This window comes from Bemisia tabaci, chromosome 7, assembly GCF_918797505.1.
Source record: "Bemisia tabaci chromosome 7, PGI_BMITA_v3".
Lineage (NCBI taxonomy): Eukaryota > Metazoa > Arthropoda > Insecta > Hemiptera > Aleyrodidae > Bemisia > Bemisia tabaci.
The window spans coordinates 29,625,649-29,645,451 of NC_092799.1; the positions used below are offsets into that span (position 1 = coordinate 29,625,649).

The 19,803-nt window shown below is 35.3% G+C and overlaps 1 protein-coding gene across 2 annotated transcripts; it reads left to right on the forward strand.

Moving 5' to 3' along the window:
* Window positions 1-29: 29 nt before the first annotated feature.
* On the forward strand, window positions 30-19,362 carry LOC109042696 (PR domain zinc finger protein 10). Of its 2 annotated transcripts, none has more exons than XM_019059588.2 (22): window positions 30-242; window positions 1,301-1,477; window positions 2,021-2,189; window positions 2,843-3,135; window positions 3,671-3,805; window positions 4,079-4,181; window positions 4,722-4,949; window positions 5,948-6,106; window positions 7,044-7,226; window positions 7,903-8,088; window positions 8,812-8,906; window positions 9,418-9,501; window positions 9,745-9,890; window positions 10,642-10,707; window positions 11,334-11,478; window positions 11,986-12,220; window positions 12,711-13,141; window positions 13,582-13,770; window positions 14,391-14,474; window positions 14,914-15,090; window positions 15,872-16,090; window positions 16,634-19,362. In XM_019059588.2, the coding sequence occupies exons 2-22, from the start codon at window positions 1,331-1,333 to the stop codon at window positions 16,925-16,927; spliced, it is 3,768 nt and encodes a 1,255-aa protein (XP_018915133.2). In that variant the 5' UTR covers window positions 30-242; window positions 1,301-1,330; the 3' UTR covers window positions 16,928-19,362. The 2 variants fall into 2 exon arrangements, with proteins under 2 accessions (XP_018915133.2, XP_018915142.2); XM_019059597.2 differs by having other exon boundaries at window positions 9,748-9,890.
* Window positions 19,363-19,803: the final 441 nt, after the last annotated feature.

Genomic DNA, 19,803 nt, shown 5'->3' on the forward strand with positions numbered 1-19,803 from the left:
CGCCGCTAGGCAGCGCTGTGACGCAAACACTGAAAGTTCGAAGTTCCTTTATTTACATACCAAAATTTTTGTGATTTTCACCTAATTTTCCGAGTTTTTCCTACAGTTTTTCGCAGTGTCGCTGTTGAAAATAATTCACACAAACCCTCACATTCGTGAATGCTCTCATCTACATAATTCATTATCCATCATGAATTCAGTTCCTCCTTCCTGATAACTGGAAACTCAACAAATTGCAATGGGTATGCTCTCAGCCGTACGATTTTCTTTTATCAATTTATCGCCCCATCAGGACTGATCTTTCAGAAAGTCTCTCAGGATTCTCAAATTTTGGATCTCTTTCTAGGAAGGTCAACTTTTCCCCACTCACTCCTCGGTTTTACCCATCAGTTCTCTTGAAGCTCACTTTTTGCTTATCTGATAAGGTCATTATTGATTTTTTAGTCAAGTTCTTACCATGGTTTTGATGGTTTTCCTCCAATCCCCCATTCCGTCCTGAGGTAGCCGTCATTGCTGATCATCTGCCCAAATTTTACGCTTTGAACCGCCCAATCGCTTTCTTAATCATTCCATCCCAACCGTTAGCGGAATGTAACCCCTTGGTACATAACCGTATTCGTCTGATTCCTAATGTTTACATTCCCTGAGTAAAACATTTAATGATTGTTTCTGTAGGAATCCTAATTTCTTTTACTGGGTTCTCATGAAGCAATCAACAATGAACCAAGAAAGATCTAATAGAAACCTGGAATTATTTCCTTTCTGTCTTGTCTGAAGTTCTTTGCCCACCAAGAGCTATCAGAATCTTATTTACGGCTGGTTTGTCAAAGAGAAAAGATCCCAAAATTTTGGTTGCACAAGTTTAAAATTTGCTCTACATATCTTGTAAATGGGACCTGCAGCTCCTCGTAAATCATGGCTTCCACTGTAGTGACAGACGGTACCCGACCCATTGTGCCGTCGAAGGGAAAAGGTCTGCCACTGCTTTGCACCACTTTAAAACCAATGCCAAGCAACAATTTTGCCTGAAGGTTTTGCAAAACACAAGATTTTTACACTACTGCAGGCCAGCCGTCTAATTTTCAAGGCCACCTCTTGTAGCCTTCCTGTTTTTATGACCTGTTTTTAAGACCATCCCATTTCTGCATGACACGTTTATTGTATAGAATGGGAGTTTTAGCACCTCTGGATTGAAGCAGAAATATTTTGGTTTTATGCAGGATCAAATTCATCGTCAATCCTTTTTCAATGCAAGTAGTCTGATAATGTTAAAATTCCCTCCTTTGTTTTTTACCCTTAGGAATTAGATAGTCTGATCACGAACTGATAAATGGCGGGCAGCTGTGGGCCAATGGTCGGAGGAGGGCAGACTATGAAGATTGATAAATGTCTTGTGCCACCGCTGGAACTGTGGCCTCCCACCTCGAACTCATCAGCAGTCGATGATAAAGCAGCCTCCCAGTTACTGTTCCTGACTGTAAGTTTATCTAGACTAGTATTTAAAATTGTAAGTAGGTAGTTAACTGAACGCTCTGCATGAGCACTTGATGGTGCAGTGGTAGCGCTTTTGCCTCTGACATGAGAGGTCCAGGGTTCAAATCCCACCACGGCAGACACATTTATAACTGATTATGCGTCTTATCACTTCAGCAGTTCAACATCATTGTTCATAGGCATATTTGTTCTCAAACAACTGAAATTAAAATACAACAAATTGTAAGTCACCTTGTACAATGCCAATTATTTATTTATATCATTTATGGAAAACAATTTATCCACATTATTGGCGAACCTTGTATTTCCAATTATCTTACCTGCAAGGTATGAGCAAAATACGTAGATCCACATTTAAAAGTAGAAGAGAAAAAGAAGCAGAAATGTAAAAGATTAAAAAATTTCCCTGTCCATAAATTATTCATTTATTTGTTTCTCAGTGGTGAAAAGTATAATATGTAATTTTTGACACAGCTTTCATGTTTTTCATTTAATTTATTTATTTAATGCTTCCGGTTAATTTCAGGTTGAATATGTGGAAGAAGGAGCAGCCGTGCCCTCTAATGCCTCGTTATTTGATCCAGCTGTCTCAGAATCATTGCCTCAGTATCAACCTCGCGTCTCAAGCCCTCTTGTCTCGAATTTGGACTCGATGGCTCGATACTCTCCTCTCCCACCTATTTCAAAACCAGAAGGTACTTATCATTAGTTGTATGATTCTCAATGCAAATGAAGGAATTCCAGCATATTTTATGGAAAATACATTTTTACTGTCTTACTTTGGGAGCCCACACATCTACATGACTGTCAATATTTTAAGAGCCTAATTCGTTGACTGCCTAGCTGCTCAAAATGAAAGTGGCTGAAAGCTTCTCTATCTTGAAATGTGTGAATTTAATATCTGTGTTCAGAGCTGGTTCTTTGCAGATTTTGATAAATTGAAGGCCAATCTAAGACTGGTGTATTTAGATTTACTTATTAGAAATCAGGGTGAATGCCACAAAATCTCTTTTCTTGTGTTCATCAGTCCACAAACACCCCTTTCCCATACAGTGTGATAAATTCACGCTGGCACCCATGCGATGTATGTGTTCGACTAACTAGCACTGAATAGGAATGTGAAAATATTACTATTTTCTTGAATTTTTCAACTGAAATAATTTGATGTCAAATAAAAGGCACTTCCCTCAAAACCTACGAAAATCAAGGCATGCGGTTTTGTGATTTTACAATCCAAATACCAGTTTCTAAGGGTTTATGCACCCGTCAGTTTTGAGTACCATTTTTACCATTCTCTGCTTGAATTTAAGTGTGTGTATTCTTTTGCTAATACATACTTTTATTGCAGGAGCAAGTATTGGCTCAATGGGCGAATCGAGCTTCTCAGACAGTTTTGCTGTTTCTGTGTCTGGTGCCCTGGATGTTTTTCAAACTCCACCGACCACAACAGGAGAGTCAACGCAGGAGCAAAACACTCAGCTTATCATTATGGACACGTTTTACCAGCAGCGAGGCACTCAGCTAACTGATCTGGAACCGTCTCATGTGGAAGACTTCTCAAACCCTGAGTACATCTTACCCATCTTGCCAGAGGCCTCTGATAAACTTCTTTTAGATCCGGCCTCATTAAATTCTTCAGAGGTAACTACTTATCCAAAGTTTTTAGGAAATATTTTTTTTTTTAGTTGTTTACTCTTTTAAAGTCTCCCAAAAACTTTAAGATACGTGTCGTTCTCAAAATACATAATGTTCTACGGGAAAGGGGTTGAGCCTGTGTTACAGGTCAATTTGGAGGAAAGAGAGAAGCCCAGGGCTGCATTATGTAACACCAGAATCGCTCAACAGAGAATCTGAGCCAAGTGACAATTTTCTATCCAAAAATCATCTCAAAATGCCGCTTAAAAGGGAAGGGAACAGTTGATCAGTGTTGCATAATTTTTTTAATTATGGGAGAAGATTCCTAAGTATTTTTGACATGTTTGTGGAATGTTAGCAAAAACTTAATTCTGAATGCTAGATGATGAATGTATCTAGTATAATGGAAAACACCAATAACAAAGTAAAACAAATCTCAGTTTTTAGACTATCCTAATCCGTCCACAAAGGTTTGGGTCAAAAGTTCTATTCAATATTTTTTTTTTCTATTATAATACCTTTTTTTTCCTTTTGTGTTTAGTTGTTGATATCAGTTGAAGATGCAGCGTCCATATTTCCAACAAGCAAGTCCAATGGCCGCATAGAGTTATTGCTAAGCAATGGTAACATAGCCTATGGGCTCATAGACTCCATGCCCACATCTCGAGTGCTTCAGGTAAGTAGAATTCTGCGGTTTTACTATATTTTGACAAGTAGCGAGGGAGCCCCTTCGCAAGCATAACTCACAGAGTATCAGCTGGTCTCAATAAAAGATAGAGCAAGTGCCTAGGTGAAGCACTAAAGGAATTTACAGTTACGCATATTTTACTTTTGCAGTTGAAGTTATGTAAAAAATTAGTCATTATTTTATGATCCTAATATCTCACAAGAATGTTTGCAACCTCTTCAAAACAAGTTGTTACAAAACAAGTTGCCTGTTTATTTTCAGATTCCTAAAGAGTATTTAATCAATTCGGGACGTTTCAGTTTGGACGAAGCTGCCTTAGAAAGTGATGCGGACCTTAAATCCATTTTAGTCGAAAAATCTCATGGTAAACATTATTTTTCTTCAAATTTTTATTGTTATGAAGCATGTGCTATAGCTTTCCTTATCTTTTTCCATTTTTCCAATATTTTTTTTCAGTTTCTAACAGCATTTATGAACAGGAGCGGAGCTCTGCGATTTTTGGATGACAGGAAGGCAGTAAAACTGTGTCCTCAATTTCCCCTACATAGTCATTCTAGAATTTTTTAACATTGTTTTCGCATGTATTGAACATTTTTATCGGTTTAAGTTACAACCAATTTATAAAATTTTGGGAAGGTCATACTTATATCTGTAGTTTTGCACAGAGAATCCTTTCGTATCATAATGATTCTTTTCTAGTGATAGCAAAAGCCAGTCGGTGATCTTAGCAGACATATAATGAACAGCACACCAAGTTTGTGCCTTTATTTATCAATTCCAAGAAGTTGACACAACTTTATGTTCAGGCTAAAACAAATTTTATGATATCCTTAAAAAGAAAAAACTCAGAAGTTGCATCATTGTGTTGTCATGTTTTTAATTTTGCTGTGAATTTATTCTACAGACCCAAAATGGAATCAATCATCTAGTCTCGATTCCAGCTCATTTTCTGTAGATTCTAGAACGGATCTTTTAGATGGCTCTTTGCTCAAAGAATCCTCAGCCACGTTGAATGAAGACAACTTATCCGATGTTCTCTCAAAGAATATTTCTTTGGATAATATTGAAAGGGACAAAAATTTAGGAGGATCTCCATCAGATGCAGACCTTGGTGTAGATACCTCATCCTTCTGTAAGTGTCTTAACTAAAAATTCCTGTTCTGAATGGACCGCTAGGCAAGGTACGAATTTATGTATTCTTATACATATTCACTTCTATTTTGATGAGGAAATATGCATAATGATGCTTGAATTTGTATCTTGTCTAGTGGTTCTTTTTAAGAGTACAATATAGGTGTGTTACTGTGGAATACTGCAGTCAACTCCTGTTAAGTCGAATGCTGCATTAGATAAATTTTCTGTTAAGTCAAAGTTTTGCACAGTCCCGCCGGATTCTCATAAGATTAATGTTTATAATTTTCGCCCAAGTAATTCAAATTGTGAGCAAACTTGCATCTGTTTAACTCAAACAAATATCCTCACTTAGGTGTTCATCTCACTTGTCCTCAACTATTTCAGGTCAAACTCAAGCTTGATCCTGCTGCAATTTGACTCAGCAGGGGTCTATTTTGTAGTTGAATTCAACCCCTTCAAATGAATAAAAAACTTCTTTCTGTGCCTTTCTCAAGTTCAAGTTAAGGCTCATTCAAAATGTATTAGAGAACATAATTAACAGTTAAAAACACCTAAAGGTTTCCATAGAGCCGAAAAATACAGATGAGAAAGAAAAGTTTAGGAAATCGTTTGAAAAAAGTGGAGTAGTATATTGTCATGGAGAAAATTTTTTGGAAAAATGTCCGGAAAAACTGAAATTTCATGTCAAAATCTAGATTTTGTTCCTGATTTCCAAGTTTTCTCTATGGTGCAAGTGTTGACGACCGATGAAGCAATTATTTCAGAGTTTAATCACTTCCAGAATAATTCTCGAAATTAGAGAACCTGGTGATCAATTTTGAAATTTACCATGAAAAAGTGGGTTTTTCATGCATGTGGATGAATAATTGACTTTAGGTAAAAGCAAAATTTGCTATTTACAGTGACGTAGCTAAAATATATTGATTTATCAATTTAACTATATTAAAGGTAAAATGATTGATACTTCCTTAACTAAATTAAAATTTATTTTTCAAGGGTGTGAAGAGTGCAATTGCTTCTACGAAACCGAGTGCATCAAACATCAGTTTCAGACCATCTACGATAAGCCAGTCGTTTCAAGAGCGAGGGCTACTCTTCCTGCAACATACCTGTTCATGAATGAATTGAAAGCAGATAAACAGTCCAGTAGAAAAGGTAAGTTCTCTTAATATACTCTTTGATTTTTTGCAGTTGAAACCCTTACCTCTATCAACTTTTACTCATCTCCTTACCAACAATGGATCACTAGACAAGGTACAAATTTAAGTAATGTAATAGTTCTACCGCTGTACAATTTCATGAAGAACACAATTTGCGCAGCAAAAATTACTGAAATTAACTCCTAACTAATGTATTTAACGTATTTTGATGGGGAAACTCAAACCTCCTGCTCATGAAAAAACAACAGTCTACCTGAGTCAAATCTCGCACATAATGTTATTATAACAGTCTCAGCGGTATGAAAATATGTTAACCTCAATATCGGTGCTTCGGCTCAGCTGTTGTTTTTTTTTAACACTTTGATCAACACAAGATGGGAGAAGAACATTTCTTGATCAAAAAGCCTGCCCAAACCATTGTGGTGCACAGTTTGATCTAAGTAGACTATTGTTTTTCTTATAAGCGGGGAATTCAAGATTCCTGTAATCAATGTAAACTTAAGCGTTAATATCTTACCTAGTTAGGAGTTGATTTCAATAATTTTCATCGCGCAAATGGTACTCTACAAGGGTTCGGTTACATGTATCATAATAACATCTTGTCAAGTGGTCCAATCTTATATTTAGAGTAATTTTTTGTGCAAATAATTTTGTTGGTTATGATTTAACATAATTGCATATTTCAACAATAATCATACTGAAACCTTCTGGACTGCGTATTGGTATAATCAAAGATCATTTTCAGTTTAATACCTCATTAACGTCAGTCATATAGCAAGAAACTGATGGCTCTGAATAATTACTTGAATTTTGACTGCAGCACTTCAGTACACCAAAATGAAATCCAAATAAATTTTAAGGTTCACTGAAGTTTGTTAGTTATGATCTTTAATGAACTACAAATATTTTCATTTTCTCGCTTTTTCCTTTAGAATCAATCATGGGAGTATTTGCCCGCAAACACATTCCAAAACGAACACAATTTGGGCCGGTTGAAGGTAACTTTCTGACGACTCCAAGTGACGAAAAATCATCAGGCAGTCTGAAAAACTTTCTGAAATTTTCAATTGAGGTATCTCCTGAAAAATTCATTGATGTGGACGTTTCAGATGATGGTAAGTAAGGTTAACTTTTTCTTTCCGTTGCTACACTTTAATGCTTGAGACCTCGATTGCTTTGTTAATTCATTTTTACTAGAGTTGCTTTTTCTTCACAGGGAAGTAGTCAGGAGGTAAATCGTTCAAGCCTCTTATCACACTATCGATAGCAAAAAACACCGAAAAAGATACATATTTTTGAAGCATGTACAGGAGAATCCCACAAGTAAAAATGTTGTCGTTGGTCAGACGGTTTACCTCAGATGCACATTTACTTTTCCATAAGAAAATCCTCAACTTAGCAGAGTTTTACTACGTGCAACAAAAAAAAAAAATTCAAATTTGTATTTACATCATCTGTGCTGCCATCCAAAATTTGAATGAATTTTTTAAATGTTTTTCATGCTTGCTTGTGTTCATTCTTTGTTCTCTCTTTTTTTCCTATTTTCACCATCTATATTCAAAAGCTTCTGTAGAAAAAATGAAGTGATGATGGATACATTTAGTTAACTATTAAGATTGAAATCAAAAGGGACAGTTCAAATGGAGGCCCTTCATACAAAAGATTTTGAGATTTTAAGAATGGAAAAAAAAGAAGAAAAAGAGAGGGGGAAAAATTTCATTATGAATGAGTTCTAGAATTGTTATCCAAATTTGATATCTGATTAAAATATATTCTTAATTTCAATTGCAGAAGCGTCCAATTGGATGAAATTTGTTAGGCCAGCAGACAGTAGTAGAAACCAGAATCTGCGGTTATGCCAGCAAGGAAAAGCATTGTTCTTTATCACAACAAAAGAAATTCTCCCGAAGCAAGAGCTACGCGTGTGGTACAGCTATCTCTATGCTGTCAAAAGAAATCTTCCAAATTTAAGCAGTGGTAAGGAATTTCTTGAATTTTTTCATTCGTGAAATTTTAGCTGAGAAATCGATTTTCCAAGTCTCCAAAAATCCAACCTCATTTTAAAAAGGAAAATATTGCACAAACAGATTTCGTATCGTCTCAAAAAGCATTGACCTCTGTGTATCCTTTCACCCGCGTTTATTAATTAATTTGTCAGTCGCAATATTGTAATGAGAGGTTATGTATCCTGACCGTATTTGCTGTGTCATCACTGTTCGAAGTGAATATTTTTGCCATTTATTCGAAATGGAATAGTTTATTCATGATGTGAATTGTATTGCGGCAATGTTACATTGGATTTACAGTGGTTGAAATCATGAATCATTGCCTCATATGACGTCATCAGCTTCAAACCAATGAGAAATTCTTTTATCATTACTGCAAGTTTAAACTTCTATTTTTTTTATTATAAATTACTATTTTGACCTTTGTAAATCTTAGGAGTGCTAAAATTTACTTCAGTAACACCCAGTCTCAAGGCAATCCCTGAATCATGCAACAGTCTAAATTTTTACGTTGGGAAAGTAAGAAGTGACAGTCGCAAATTTTATTTCTTAATGAATAATTATCATACACTGATAAAGCCTAAGTCGTTTCCTTTTAACTTTTAGGACAATAAGATTTAATCCTAGAATCATGTAAGCTCCACTTTACCTCATTGACTTTATTTGGTCTAAAGAACTTTCTTTTTTGTTACAGAGGGCACTGCAGATAATCGGGAAGACCTAACTGAAGAAAATGATCAGCTCTTCAGCAATTTTGACTCTGATGAAGGACTAACCAAAGATGAAGAGGTACATGCCTGTTAAAGTAGTTTATGATGATTTAGTGCAAGGGTGGATTTCAAAGTTAAGGAGGGGTATTGATAACGACGTTTTTCGGCCTACTTAAGCTCAGTTTCTTCCATTTTACGATTTTTTGCTCATTGAGGGTCTATAGTCTAAGGAATGAATTATGCTTTGGTAATTTCTGAACTATTTCCAGATCTACTAGTGGCCTAAACAGGGATGTGATGGCTGATTTTGTCGGAAAATGTGGATTTGTTGGCAATTGACCACCTACCCGCAATTTTTGCCAGAATCGGCCGCAAAATTTTTGGCGATTTTTAGGCGTGCTTAGAGCTGTAATATAATGATTGTAATGAGTTTCTTATCATGATGATTGTGCATTGATAGCCAAATTATAGAAATCCAAATTTCGGTTGTTGAAACTTTATCAATATCCTTTATTTTCAAAATGTGTACAAATCAGTGTCATCTGGTAATAACTTGTATGATTTCTAAATTGTAACTTGTTTTGTTTCAGTTGGCAGAAACCTCTAATTCTAAGTTCCTAAGAAAGAAGAAAAATAAAGGAGTGAAATCCAAACTTGTTGGATTGAGCAATCAGGTAGTTTATCTTTTTGAATATTTTACCAGTGTAAACAAATAATCAATATCTATCTATCTTCCTCTTTTCCAAATTTTGAAATATTTCTCTTGTGAATCGTACATTGAGTGTACCTGGCTTTAATATATCAAGGTTGTATTAAAAATATGATGTAATTCATAATTTAACAAAGGACAGTGATTATCTGACAAAGAGCCTACTTTATTAATTATTTGTAACTGTAATATTTTTATTTTTTTTCAGAAGGAATTTGCATGTGACTCATGTGACTTGAAGTTCCGCCGTTACTCTAGATTGATGCAGCATTTATCCTCCCATAAGAAATCTGATAGTCGGAAGAATATCAAAGAACATAGTAAAGAAATACCTTTATCTCGCATTCCAAAAAAGTAAGAAACTAGTATTCGCTCTTAATTTTAATCAAATGATTAAAAGGGATAAATTTGAAGTCCTGTACTTTTGCTCTTAAAAGTAAAGGTGAAGGTTCTCTGAATAATCAATGTAAGGTTTCAGTGTGGTGATCTCTTCCCAAAGTTTTAACTCTCTTCAAGCTTATCAGCAACTGTTGAAATATCAAAGTACAAAATTAAAAATGAAAGTTGAAAGAAAATGGAAGGCATACAATTTTGCTTTTTGTGCGAGAATAGCAAAATCTATGTTCAACTGTAGAAAGACTCTTGTTATGTAGACCAAAATTAGAAAATTACTTCAAGGAGTTCATGAGCTTATTAAAAAAATAAGATTTGATCTGTTCATTGCCAAACAGTTCATATTAGCTGCATACTATTTAGCATTGCGCGTTCATGTCCATGCAGGCACTCACTTAGTTTTTGGTTGGCCTCCTAACTAATCATGAAATACTTCTCATGAACACAATTTAAAGATCAGCTCTTGCTTAAATCGCCATGATTGTAAATGAAGATTCTTATCTTATTCTAGCATCTAAATTTTTATTGTGTTTCAAGGACTTTGGTGGAAACACTAGCAAAGACCTTGCAGCACTGTGTATGCAATCTTCTAGAAACTAGTTTGAGTTTAAAAAAAGGGGAAGTGCATTTGAAATACATTGAATTGTATCTGAATTTTCTGAATTCAAAAGAAGGAGGTGATCTCTGATGTAGTCCTTTCTCATGTTCTCAGGAAAGAAAGCAGTGAACGTCTGGACTCCGACAAAGAAAACAAGTCGGAATTAACGACTGACAAACTGTAAGTTTTATTCCCTTCTGAAAGTCAAAGTGGTGTTGTGTCAAATCCTAAATCTAGCCACATCTGGAGCCACTGCCGCCTCACTAAACAAGAAGTTTACAGTCTCCTAAACTTAAAAAAAAATTTCATGAGTTAAGACGCTTGCATTATGCAGTCATTATGTACGCATAGTTTGCCTAATTCATATTACACAGGCTAATAAAAAAATTCTGAACATTTTCCTTCAGAAAGTCGTATATTCTTTGCTATTTTCACTCTAATTAAGTTCCAGAAATTATATTAATATCAAGAAAGAACAATCAACACCACAAATCAGCAACTTTGTTGATTTACAACAGGGTTTGAGTGTTTTTAACACCTAGTGGATGTTCGGTTGAATCTAAAATTGTTAAAAATGTCAGCTATTTCCTCCTTTACTGAGCTGAATGTCTTACCTCAGTTCTCCCAAAAGCACCCGCATCAAGAATAACCTTTTCTTTTAAACAAACCTCATACTCTCTGGTGATTTAAGAACTCTGGTAATATTGGCCGTTAGGAGGTTCTTCAGAAATTTTTTCTGTGTACATATCAATACCTCTCTTTTTTTCTGTTGTTCGATTAACTTCAATTATTCTGTGTGTTAACAGAGGTCCTGGCACAAAGAAGCAATGTAACAAGTGTTGCCTCGTCTTCCCTAATGAAGTGCTGTATGAAATGCACACAATTAGCCACTCCATTTCCAAGAAAGATGACACTTCGGGGGCTTTGTGGGTATGCCCACAGTGTCATGAGGTAACTAAAACTGGATTTTTTGTTAGCTCAAGAACAGTTACCCTACAGTTCCAAAGATGAATTCCATGATTAAACGAACTTTATAATGGACCTGTGCGATTTAGGATTTTTCAGTTCAACCAGACTTTAATCATGAATGATTGTAGAATTAAATTGCTATTATGATTAAAATTTGATTTACAAAAAAGGAAATACCACATAAGTTTAAGTCATCCTCATTTTTTTTTTTGCTTTTGTGGTAAGAAAAGAAGCTAACGATAATTTTCTTCTAAAATTTAGTTTCTTTCAGTGAAGTTGCCTTATTATCCTCCCTTCTAAAAGAGCCTCTCTTCCCAAAATAAACTTGACTTTTTCCAAACTTACCTTAAATTGGCAAGTACAAAATCCTCCAAGAATAAAGCATCCAGAGTGAAAATTTCCTTATCATTCAAAATAAAGAAGAGTCCGATTAATGGATAAAAGTTAATGTAGCTTTATGCTAAAGTGGTTTTTTCTTATCATGATCAGGAATGCAAAAGCAGACAAGAGCTATCAGAACATGTTGCAACACACTGTGTGCCTTGGAATGGCACAATTCCTTACTACTGTGTGCGATGCGATAAAACATTGGCCAACGCTGATAGGTGGAAACGTCATGAAGCCATTCACAAAAGCGAAGACTCCAAACCATTTGGCTGTTCTTTCTGCATTCGTCGCTTTTTCAGTCACTCAGCTCTTGTCTGTCACATGAACTACCACGACAGTAAGTACATTTCCTACTCTCTCAGCCTCCCCAGTCTAGAATAGCTTAGCCCTACGTCTAGCTGAAAATTAAGACTTAGTAAACAATTTTTAGGAGTTCTAAAATCGTCTGACCTTGAGCGAATTTTTCTCATAAATTTGTTTTAATTCATCCATGTTTTTGAGTACTCACTTGTAAGAAATTATGTAAATCAACGCTGCAATTGTGGAATACAAAAAAGAAATGTTGACAAAAGCTGCAGTTAGTATCCCCCTAAAAAACCTTTAATCTTTTGGTGTATGGTTTGCAATTGATAAAGTTTATTTTGGAAACTTGCCTTTGTAACACATGCAATGCAGTAACTGTGTCTGTTTTAGTCACAACACTTGCCGTAGGAGTAACGGAACTTATCACTTTGTTCTCTTGATTTTCCACTATTCAGTCCTTAAGTTAAGTTACTTCTTCAAAATTGTATGTTTTAATCAAATTGCTTGTTTTTCTATCTTTGCAGCAACGGATAAAACGTTTGACTGCCCAATCTGCAAAGCCAGTTTCCCAAAAATAACTCCTTTGAAAGCACACATTCATCAGCACCGAAGCAATGGAGTTTACAAGTGCCCACACTGCCCAAAAGAATATGAGCAGTACACACTTATTCGGAAGCACATTCGTAGCTTCCACTCGGAACCAAAGCTGGTCTGCTCTGTTTGTAATAAAGCCTTTCGCACGCCAGACAAACTGCGTCTCCACTCGCTCCGGCACTCTGATCATCGCGAGTTTCTCTGTTCTCAATGTGGGAGACAATTCAAACGCAAAGACAAGCTCAAAGCTCACATGGACCATGTCCATTCAGCTGCGGCTTGCGAAAAGTCTAAGGGCCGTTTCATCAAGACAGCCTCTAAACCTGCTAATGGTGCTAAGAAATTTGCTCCAAAACTTGTCGTGAGTATATTTTTTTGTTTTATAGAATAAAAAACCGTTCAAAGCAGCCTAAAATATTGAATATTTTAAATGACTCTCTGGTTCCTGTCAATTCCTAGTGTGGCAAACATCAAAATTGAATGAAAAATACCAGGATTTTTTCGAATTCAAGAAATACTTGTCCTTTTGTCTTAGAATAAAAAACATCTGCTCTTCCTGGTGTTATGATTTTTAGGGTTTGGGGTACTGTAAGCAAAACTTACTAGCTCTTGTCGGAAATGCATCAAAATATACATAAAACTTAAACATAATTATTGGGATTACTTGTATTAATCATTACTTTTAACCATATCTCAGGTATTAGTCTTCTCAAGAAATTCTTGAAAGTGAATACAAACATTGTTTGTTTGATTTTTCCCAGGAAATCTCAACAATCATTTTTTTTCCCTTCTCTTTTTCAGGTCAATACTGCTGATTACAATAGGTATTTTTACAAATGTCACTCATGCATGGTTGGGTTCAAGCGACGAGGAATGCTTGTCAATCATCTCGCCAACCGGCACCCTGAAATTTCACCTGACTCCGTGCCTGAATTGAGTCTACCCATTTTGAAAACTAGGCGCAATTATTATTGTCAATATTGTGATAAGGTAAGGCTCATCTGACTTATTCTTTTTTCAAAGCTGCTATTTTTTTTTCATTCTCCTGCCTTTTTGAATCTACTTCGCATTATCTTTACAGAGTCTGATGAAGGAGGATGCTATGATTTTATCTAAGTTTCTGTTGACTTTCATTCATTAAATTTTACTTTAACTTCAATTTTTATTGAATTCATTTTAGACTGCTTGTGTATCATTTTCCCGCTCAAGGTAGTTAGTAAAAATATAATCGCTCCAGTCTTCGCTGTAAATCACTTTCTATCAGCGCAACTAATGATTCATTCTGATCTTTCAAAATCTTTGATGTAACAACTCTCGGTAATCAGGCGGAAATTTTACTGTCATTATTCTGTACCTTGTCCAGTCAAAACTGGCTGAACAAAAGGTTAACATTCTTTAAGATCATTCCCGCACATTTGACAATGTGAAGTACCCTTTGGAACACAGCTGAAATTCTAAAGCCATTATTTTAACGTCTTTTTAAGTTTTGCCTTCTAAATTCTAACTTTTAATTCAAATCAATTCATACAACTTTTTAGACCTCAATTTATTTTCAGAATTTCATCAGTTAGGTGATACATCATTTTTATTATTTTTTGTTTTCTTTTCAGATTTACAAAAGTAGCTCTAAACGGAAAGTGCATATTCTAAAGAATCATCCAGGCTTAGAACTACCATCCAGCAATAGATTGAAGGTAAGCTCTCATAAGTTTCTAGGTTTTCATAGTTAGATTTTCATGGAATGGTTTGAAAGTGTTCATGTGCAGCTATGCTGTTCAGCCCCCGGTAATGCTACAATTATATGGGTGTATGATTGCCACACTATTACACAAGTTATTGCCAGTGGCGCAGCGTGAAGGATCGATTATTGATATTTCTCCATTTTAAGCTGTGGTGAAGAATCGATTATCAAGGTGTGCGTTGCAAACACCTTGATAATCGATCCTTTTCCATGCATTTAAATGGCGATCAATCGATATATCGCAAAGCATGCCACGCCACTGGTTATCGCAGAACTTGACACAACTACTCTACAGCCAGTTAGCCTCTAAACAATATAATTTTACTGGAAGGCATTGGTAGACAAGCTAAATACTTCCTTTCCTTATTCCTAATTTTCTCTTTTTTTAACAGGCTGGAAGTGTGAATGCGAACCAAGTACCAAATGCGTCCTACTCTCGTACGGTAGAGAGTGTAACATCCAATCCCCACTCATGTCCTTGGTGTCACAAACAGTACGCATCCAAAGCCAAACTGCTCCAGCATCAGAGAAACAAGCACAAAGAACTAGTCAAAATATCATCAAAACAGGTACATATATGAGACAAGTTGTTCGAAGCAACAAAATGTTACCGTTTTTTTCTTGTTTTTTTTTTAATGCAATTCTGAACAATCAATGAAAGAGCAACTTCTAATTTTAGGTTGGAAAACAGCGTTGCTTTTTTGAACAACATAAAAACGCCTTGCTTTGAGCATATTGCAGTTGTTGTACAACAATGTTGCTTCAAGGGCTCCCAAATTTTGTGCATGAAAATAAGCTCTGCCCCCCAACACAAAACAACTTCGAACAAAATGCGATTGTTGCTTGTTTTCACAACATGTTGCGAGAGTTGCCTCCGAACAAATACGACTATATTCTAGCTAGTTTCACTTATTATTTTTTCATTCTTCTTGTCACAACAATGAAAGTATTAGGCTTATTCGGATTGTATTTACATAAAAACCAACTCCTTGAAATCCAACCAGAAATCTTGCACATTCATCTTAGGAATAGCAAATAGTTTTTGTTTTCCATTTAAAAAAAATAAATAAATAAAAATAATAGTGAAAATTTTATTCCTGTTCATGCACAATTAGAATTTTTCAAAGCAAAGAATGACATGCTTGGTTTTGAAAACACTGTAATCAACTGGTTTCCCCTCTATTCCAGAGTCTATTTAAGATTTGAATTCTTGTAATACCTAGTTCGATGGAGTACTCTAAATGATAATATATGCATTTATGAGCATGGTGATTTTCATTGTTTTCGTTTTTGGTTCAGAACAATTGAAGTCATGAGGAGTTCTAATTTGTTTTCTTTTTCTTATTTTAGGAAACAAAGCAACCAAAAGATGTATCAAAACCAGTTTTTGATTTAGAAAAAGGAAGAAGTGAAATCCTTCCCAAGACGAATTGTGTTGCCGCTGAAGTTGAAACCACTCGTGAGGACTTGGCAGATCTCACAAACAGCTGCAATTTGGCAACCACAGAGACTGAGCTCACTGAGTCCCATGAAACTCGCAACGTAGCTTCACTCAAGTGTGAACTCAAGGTAAGACAATTTTACAGCGAGGAGACTTGTAAAAACTTGAATAATTTATTCAATAAGTTGTGCTGTCTTGTTCTAATTTTTTGTTTCTTTGGCATCCTGGGAAAACATTCAAGAAAGACAAATTTCATGGAGCAACCTTTAAAACTTGCAAACTAAGGTTGACTAGGTGATCCGTAATTGATGTTCTCAGGCAATTGTCACCTAGAGCTGGGAGCCTTAAGCGTTGGATTAGCCCTGACTCAATTTAAAAAAAAAAAACTAATCTGTTCAAATTTTGCTCACAGTTGGTCATTATGAGCCTCATGAGTTCAAATTTATCAGATTTATAAATCTGATGTGGCACACATTTTAAATTTGGTAACTCATTGCTTTTCAAAATCGTACAAAAATAAAATAACAAGCTAATGAAACCTTTCAAGTAAAATGATGAGTCGAAACACTTCTTATTTTATTTATTTACAATCCCTTTATAAACTGTGCAAGCTATCCACCAACGAATATTTCCTCTCTTTTGACCTTGTTGGTTTGATTTTTTGCGTACAGGATCTCTCAAGTGCAGACTGGCTGAACCATGCGTTTGCTGCCCTAGGCCCGGCTATCTCCGACCTGATCACCTACGTCACCGACAGCAATGGTCAACAAACATGTACGCTAAACCTTACGCAAGAACAGTACTCGAAGGTCATGGAGCAGAAACTGCCCCTTGCCTCCCCCTCTCCATCTTCTTCTCTCGCACCAATGCCACTGACGTCTAATTCACCAGTAACCACTTTAAACAGCTCTGTCTCTGTAGAGTCTGGCATCTCACAATCTTACGGTCTTCCTTTTTTTGATTGAGTCTGAAGGGATGTGCATTTTTATCTGTAAGCAAAATTTGGGGAGCATTTCAGTAAAATTATGTACAATCATCTCTGAAACTAAACTAGTGACAGTATCAGGATTCACTTCTGATGTTTTTAATGTTTTAGACAATTCAAGCGTGTGTCGATAGTCCACATTTTTTGGCTTGTTTTCTGAAGTTTGAAGAAATCACAACCCTTTGAAACTCGTAATTTTGTCCTGTATCAATGACAGTCTGTTACTCAGCCTGGACAGTGGGTGCGGATTTTCTGCCATATTGGTCGATATGAAGGTGGTTCCAGGACAAAAAAATTAATCTCTCCGTGCTATCTTTCATTTTTGGTGAGCTGTTATTACCGTTAAATGTCAATTAGATGTTATTCACCACCATTTTTACTCCTGTTCTTTTCAGTACTTCATGTTGCTTGTAATTTAAGGCATTCTTTTGCGTTCTTTGTGGCCAAGAGGAGAAACAAGTGTCAAAACATTTTAACTTTTCTTGGCTACGAAGAGGTTCCCATGAATCCATATTTTGGTTATTGCATTTGGTTTTTGTATTTTCCATGGGAAAGAGGTTTTTTAAAAGTCCCGAATTATGTATGACTTCTCTGTCTGAATGCACCTTAACTTTTTATCTTAAGCTCTGATTTTGATAGTTCTTAAATATTTTTTAAAGGTGTTGGACTAGGAAGTTAGGTGATTCTTTTTATTACCACAAGGAAATTTTTTTCCTTATTTTATTGTCACTCTCCGCCAAAGAACTTAAAACATAAAGTTAATGTTTCTTTAGCATTCTTTCGTTTTTGCTCACATTTTAGAGTTCATACCTCTCTTTACTCTCTGGAATTTACACCAAAATTCAAGTCTGGTCAGAGATCCTAAGTGCTTATTGAGCTCAGGTTTTTGCCAAAAGCTTTAGTCAGTAACAGATGCGTAGGGCTATTTTTCATTTATTTTTTTTTTTTTTTTTTTTTTTTTTTTTTTTTTTTTTTAGTTGAGAATTGATCCATCAATTTTCAAGTCCATTATGAGTGCAACTGAAAGTATAAGATGATCCCAAAAGACTTGCTGAAGAGATGAGGTTCATGAAGGGCTTAAGATTTAGCAAATCACTTTGAACCAACCCTGTTGAGCTACTTTCATTTTTTAAAAATGTATTAATCTAAGAAACTTTGTTGATACTTTGTTGGAAAAATATAAATTAGTAACTGATTTAAAAGTAAAGAATAAAGACTGAGTTTATAAAAGAGCTTACCCCTGTGAACTCTTTTGCGAACACTTCGTAGAAAAAATTGAGAGGTGTATTTAATAATTTAGTATTTGAACCTAATTCAGAGTTTTGCATAGCAAACTAGTGATAGTCCCTCGAGTGCTCTTACGCTTTGAGGAACAGAAATTGAATGATATGAGTTTTCGTTGAGATCGATGGCTTTTAGTCGTATTTATGGAAGAGGTTTTTTTAAAAAGGAATTACCCGACTCTTTTTTTTCTACAACGAAAGAAGAGTACTGATTGTTCTGAAGTGGATTAACCGTACCTCAACTTTAGAGAAAAAAGTCTTTTTTAAGTTCCTCTCCATTCTATTTATCTTTGTAAGAGAGTGCAGTCCTTAATGCATGGAAATAATTTTTCTAAGTGAGTTTCCAAATGGTCACTTCCTGACATTTCCTTCAGAGAGGAATGCATTTTTATTATCTGTGATGGATTTTTAGTGAAGTGTTGTAAGTAATCCTCAAGAATGTAATTATTATATGTATCTTGTATCTCTAAGCAAGTTCACCTCATGATTTGAAAACTTGTAGTAAAGTGTATAGTTTGTAATTTTTTTTCTTCAGTTGTATTCATTCTTGCACTAAAAATAAAATAGGGAAACAAAATCTAAATTTCCATGGTGTAGACAACCATCAATTATCCTACAGGGCCATCTGAATATTTTATTATTCAGAGTCGAAGCATTCAAGGAAAATGTGATTTTTCTAATTAAGTTTAGGGAAACAACAAAAAAATTCAAATCTGAAATCAAGCTTGAAATAGAATTTAAAACACTGGTTTTCATTAATTCTTAACCAGTGTTTTTATTGATACATTTAATATACTAGAGTAGACACATGTTAATGTTCGCGACTATTGAAAAATAGACTCGCAACATGATAAGCTTAACTGAAAAATATTCTCAGCTAAGGCCTCTCGAAAGAAGCATCACAAAAATTAGTAAAGTTCATTCAGTTTTGTAGCTTGCAAACTGGGACGCAGAAACGATCATTGCTTGGTTCGATATTTTGTTTACATATTACATATTACATTTCAATATGTATTACATTTATCCTCTATTGATAAATCCTGATAATTAGGCAAATGTTTAATTTTTTTATTTTATATATTTTATTATTTTTTATGTTTGAATTCCAATAAAAGAAGTCCTCAGAAAGTAACTGTGTGTTTCAATCAATTTTAATTTCAAAGCCGTATTCAAGCATTATTATCCACAGTTTGGAGAAAGCTCTCCATGTGCACTTTGCAAAAAAGGACAAAAGTGACTCGATGAGAATGAAGGCCGGCAAGTCCACACTGGAAAATTGAGCCCCAATCCACAGGTATCAAATGGTGCTGCATTTGCGGTGAGCCCAAAAAGATCGTAATAAAATTACATATTTTCTCAAACACAAATGGATATGTTGCTTGCCACTTACTAAGAACTATGTATCAAGTTTGTCGACTACCAATAAGTACTACATATCTAGGAAAATTATGCATGTCTGATGAGGGCGTGTCAAGTGGCTCTTCCATAACTCGTGTCGACTAGTTATTCAGAATATTTTTATGGCAATATCAAGATGATGTGGACGGTTGTATTATATTTTTGAAAGGCTCGG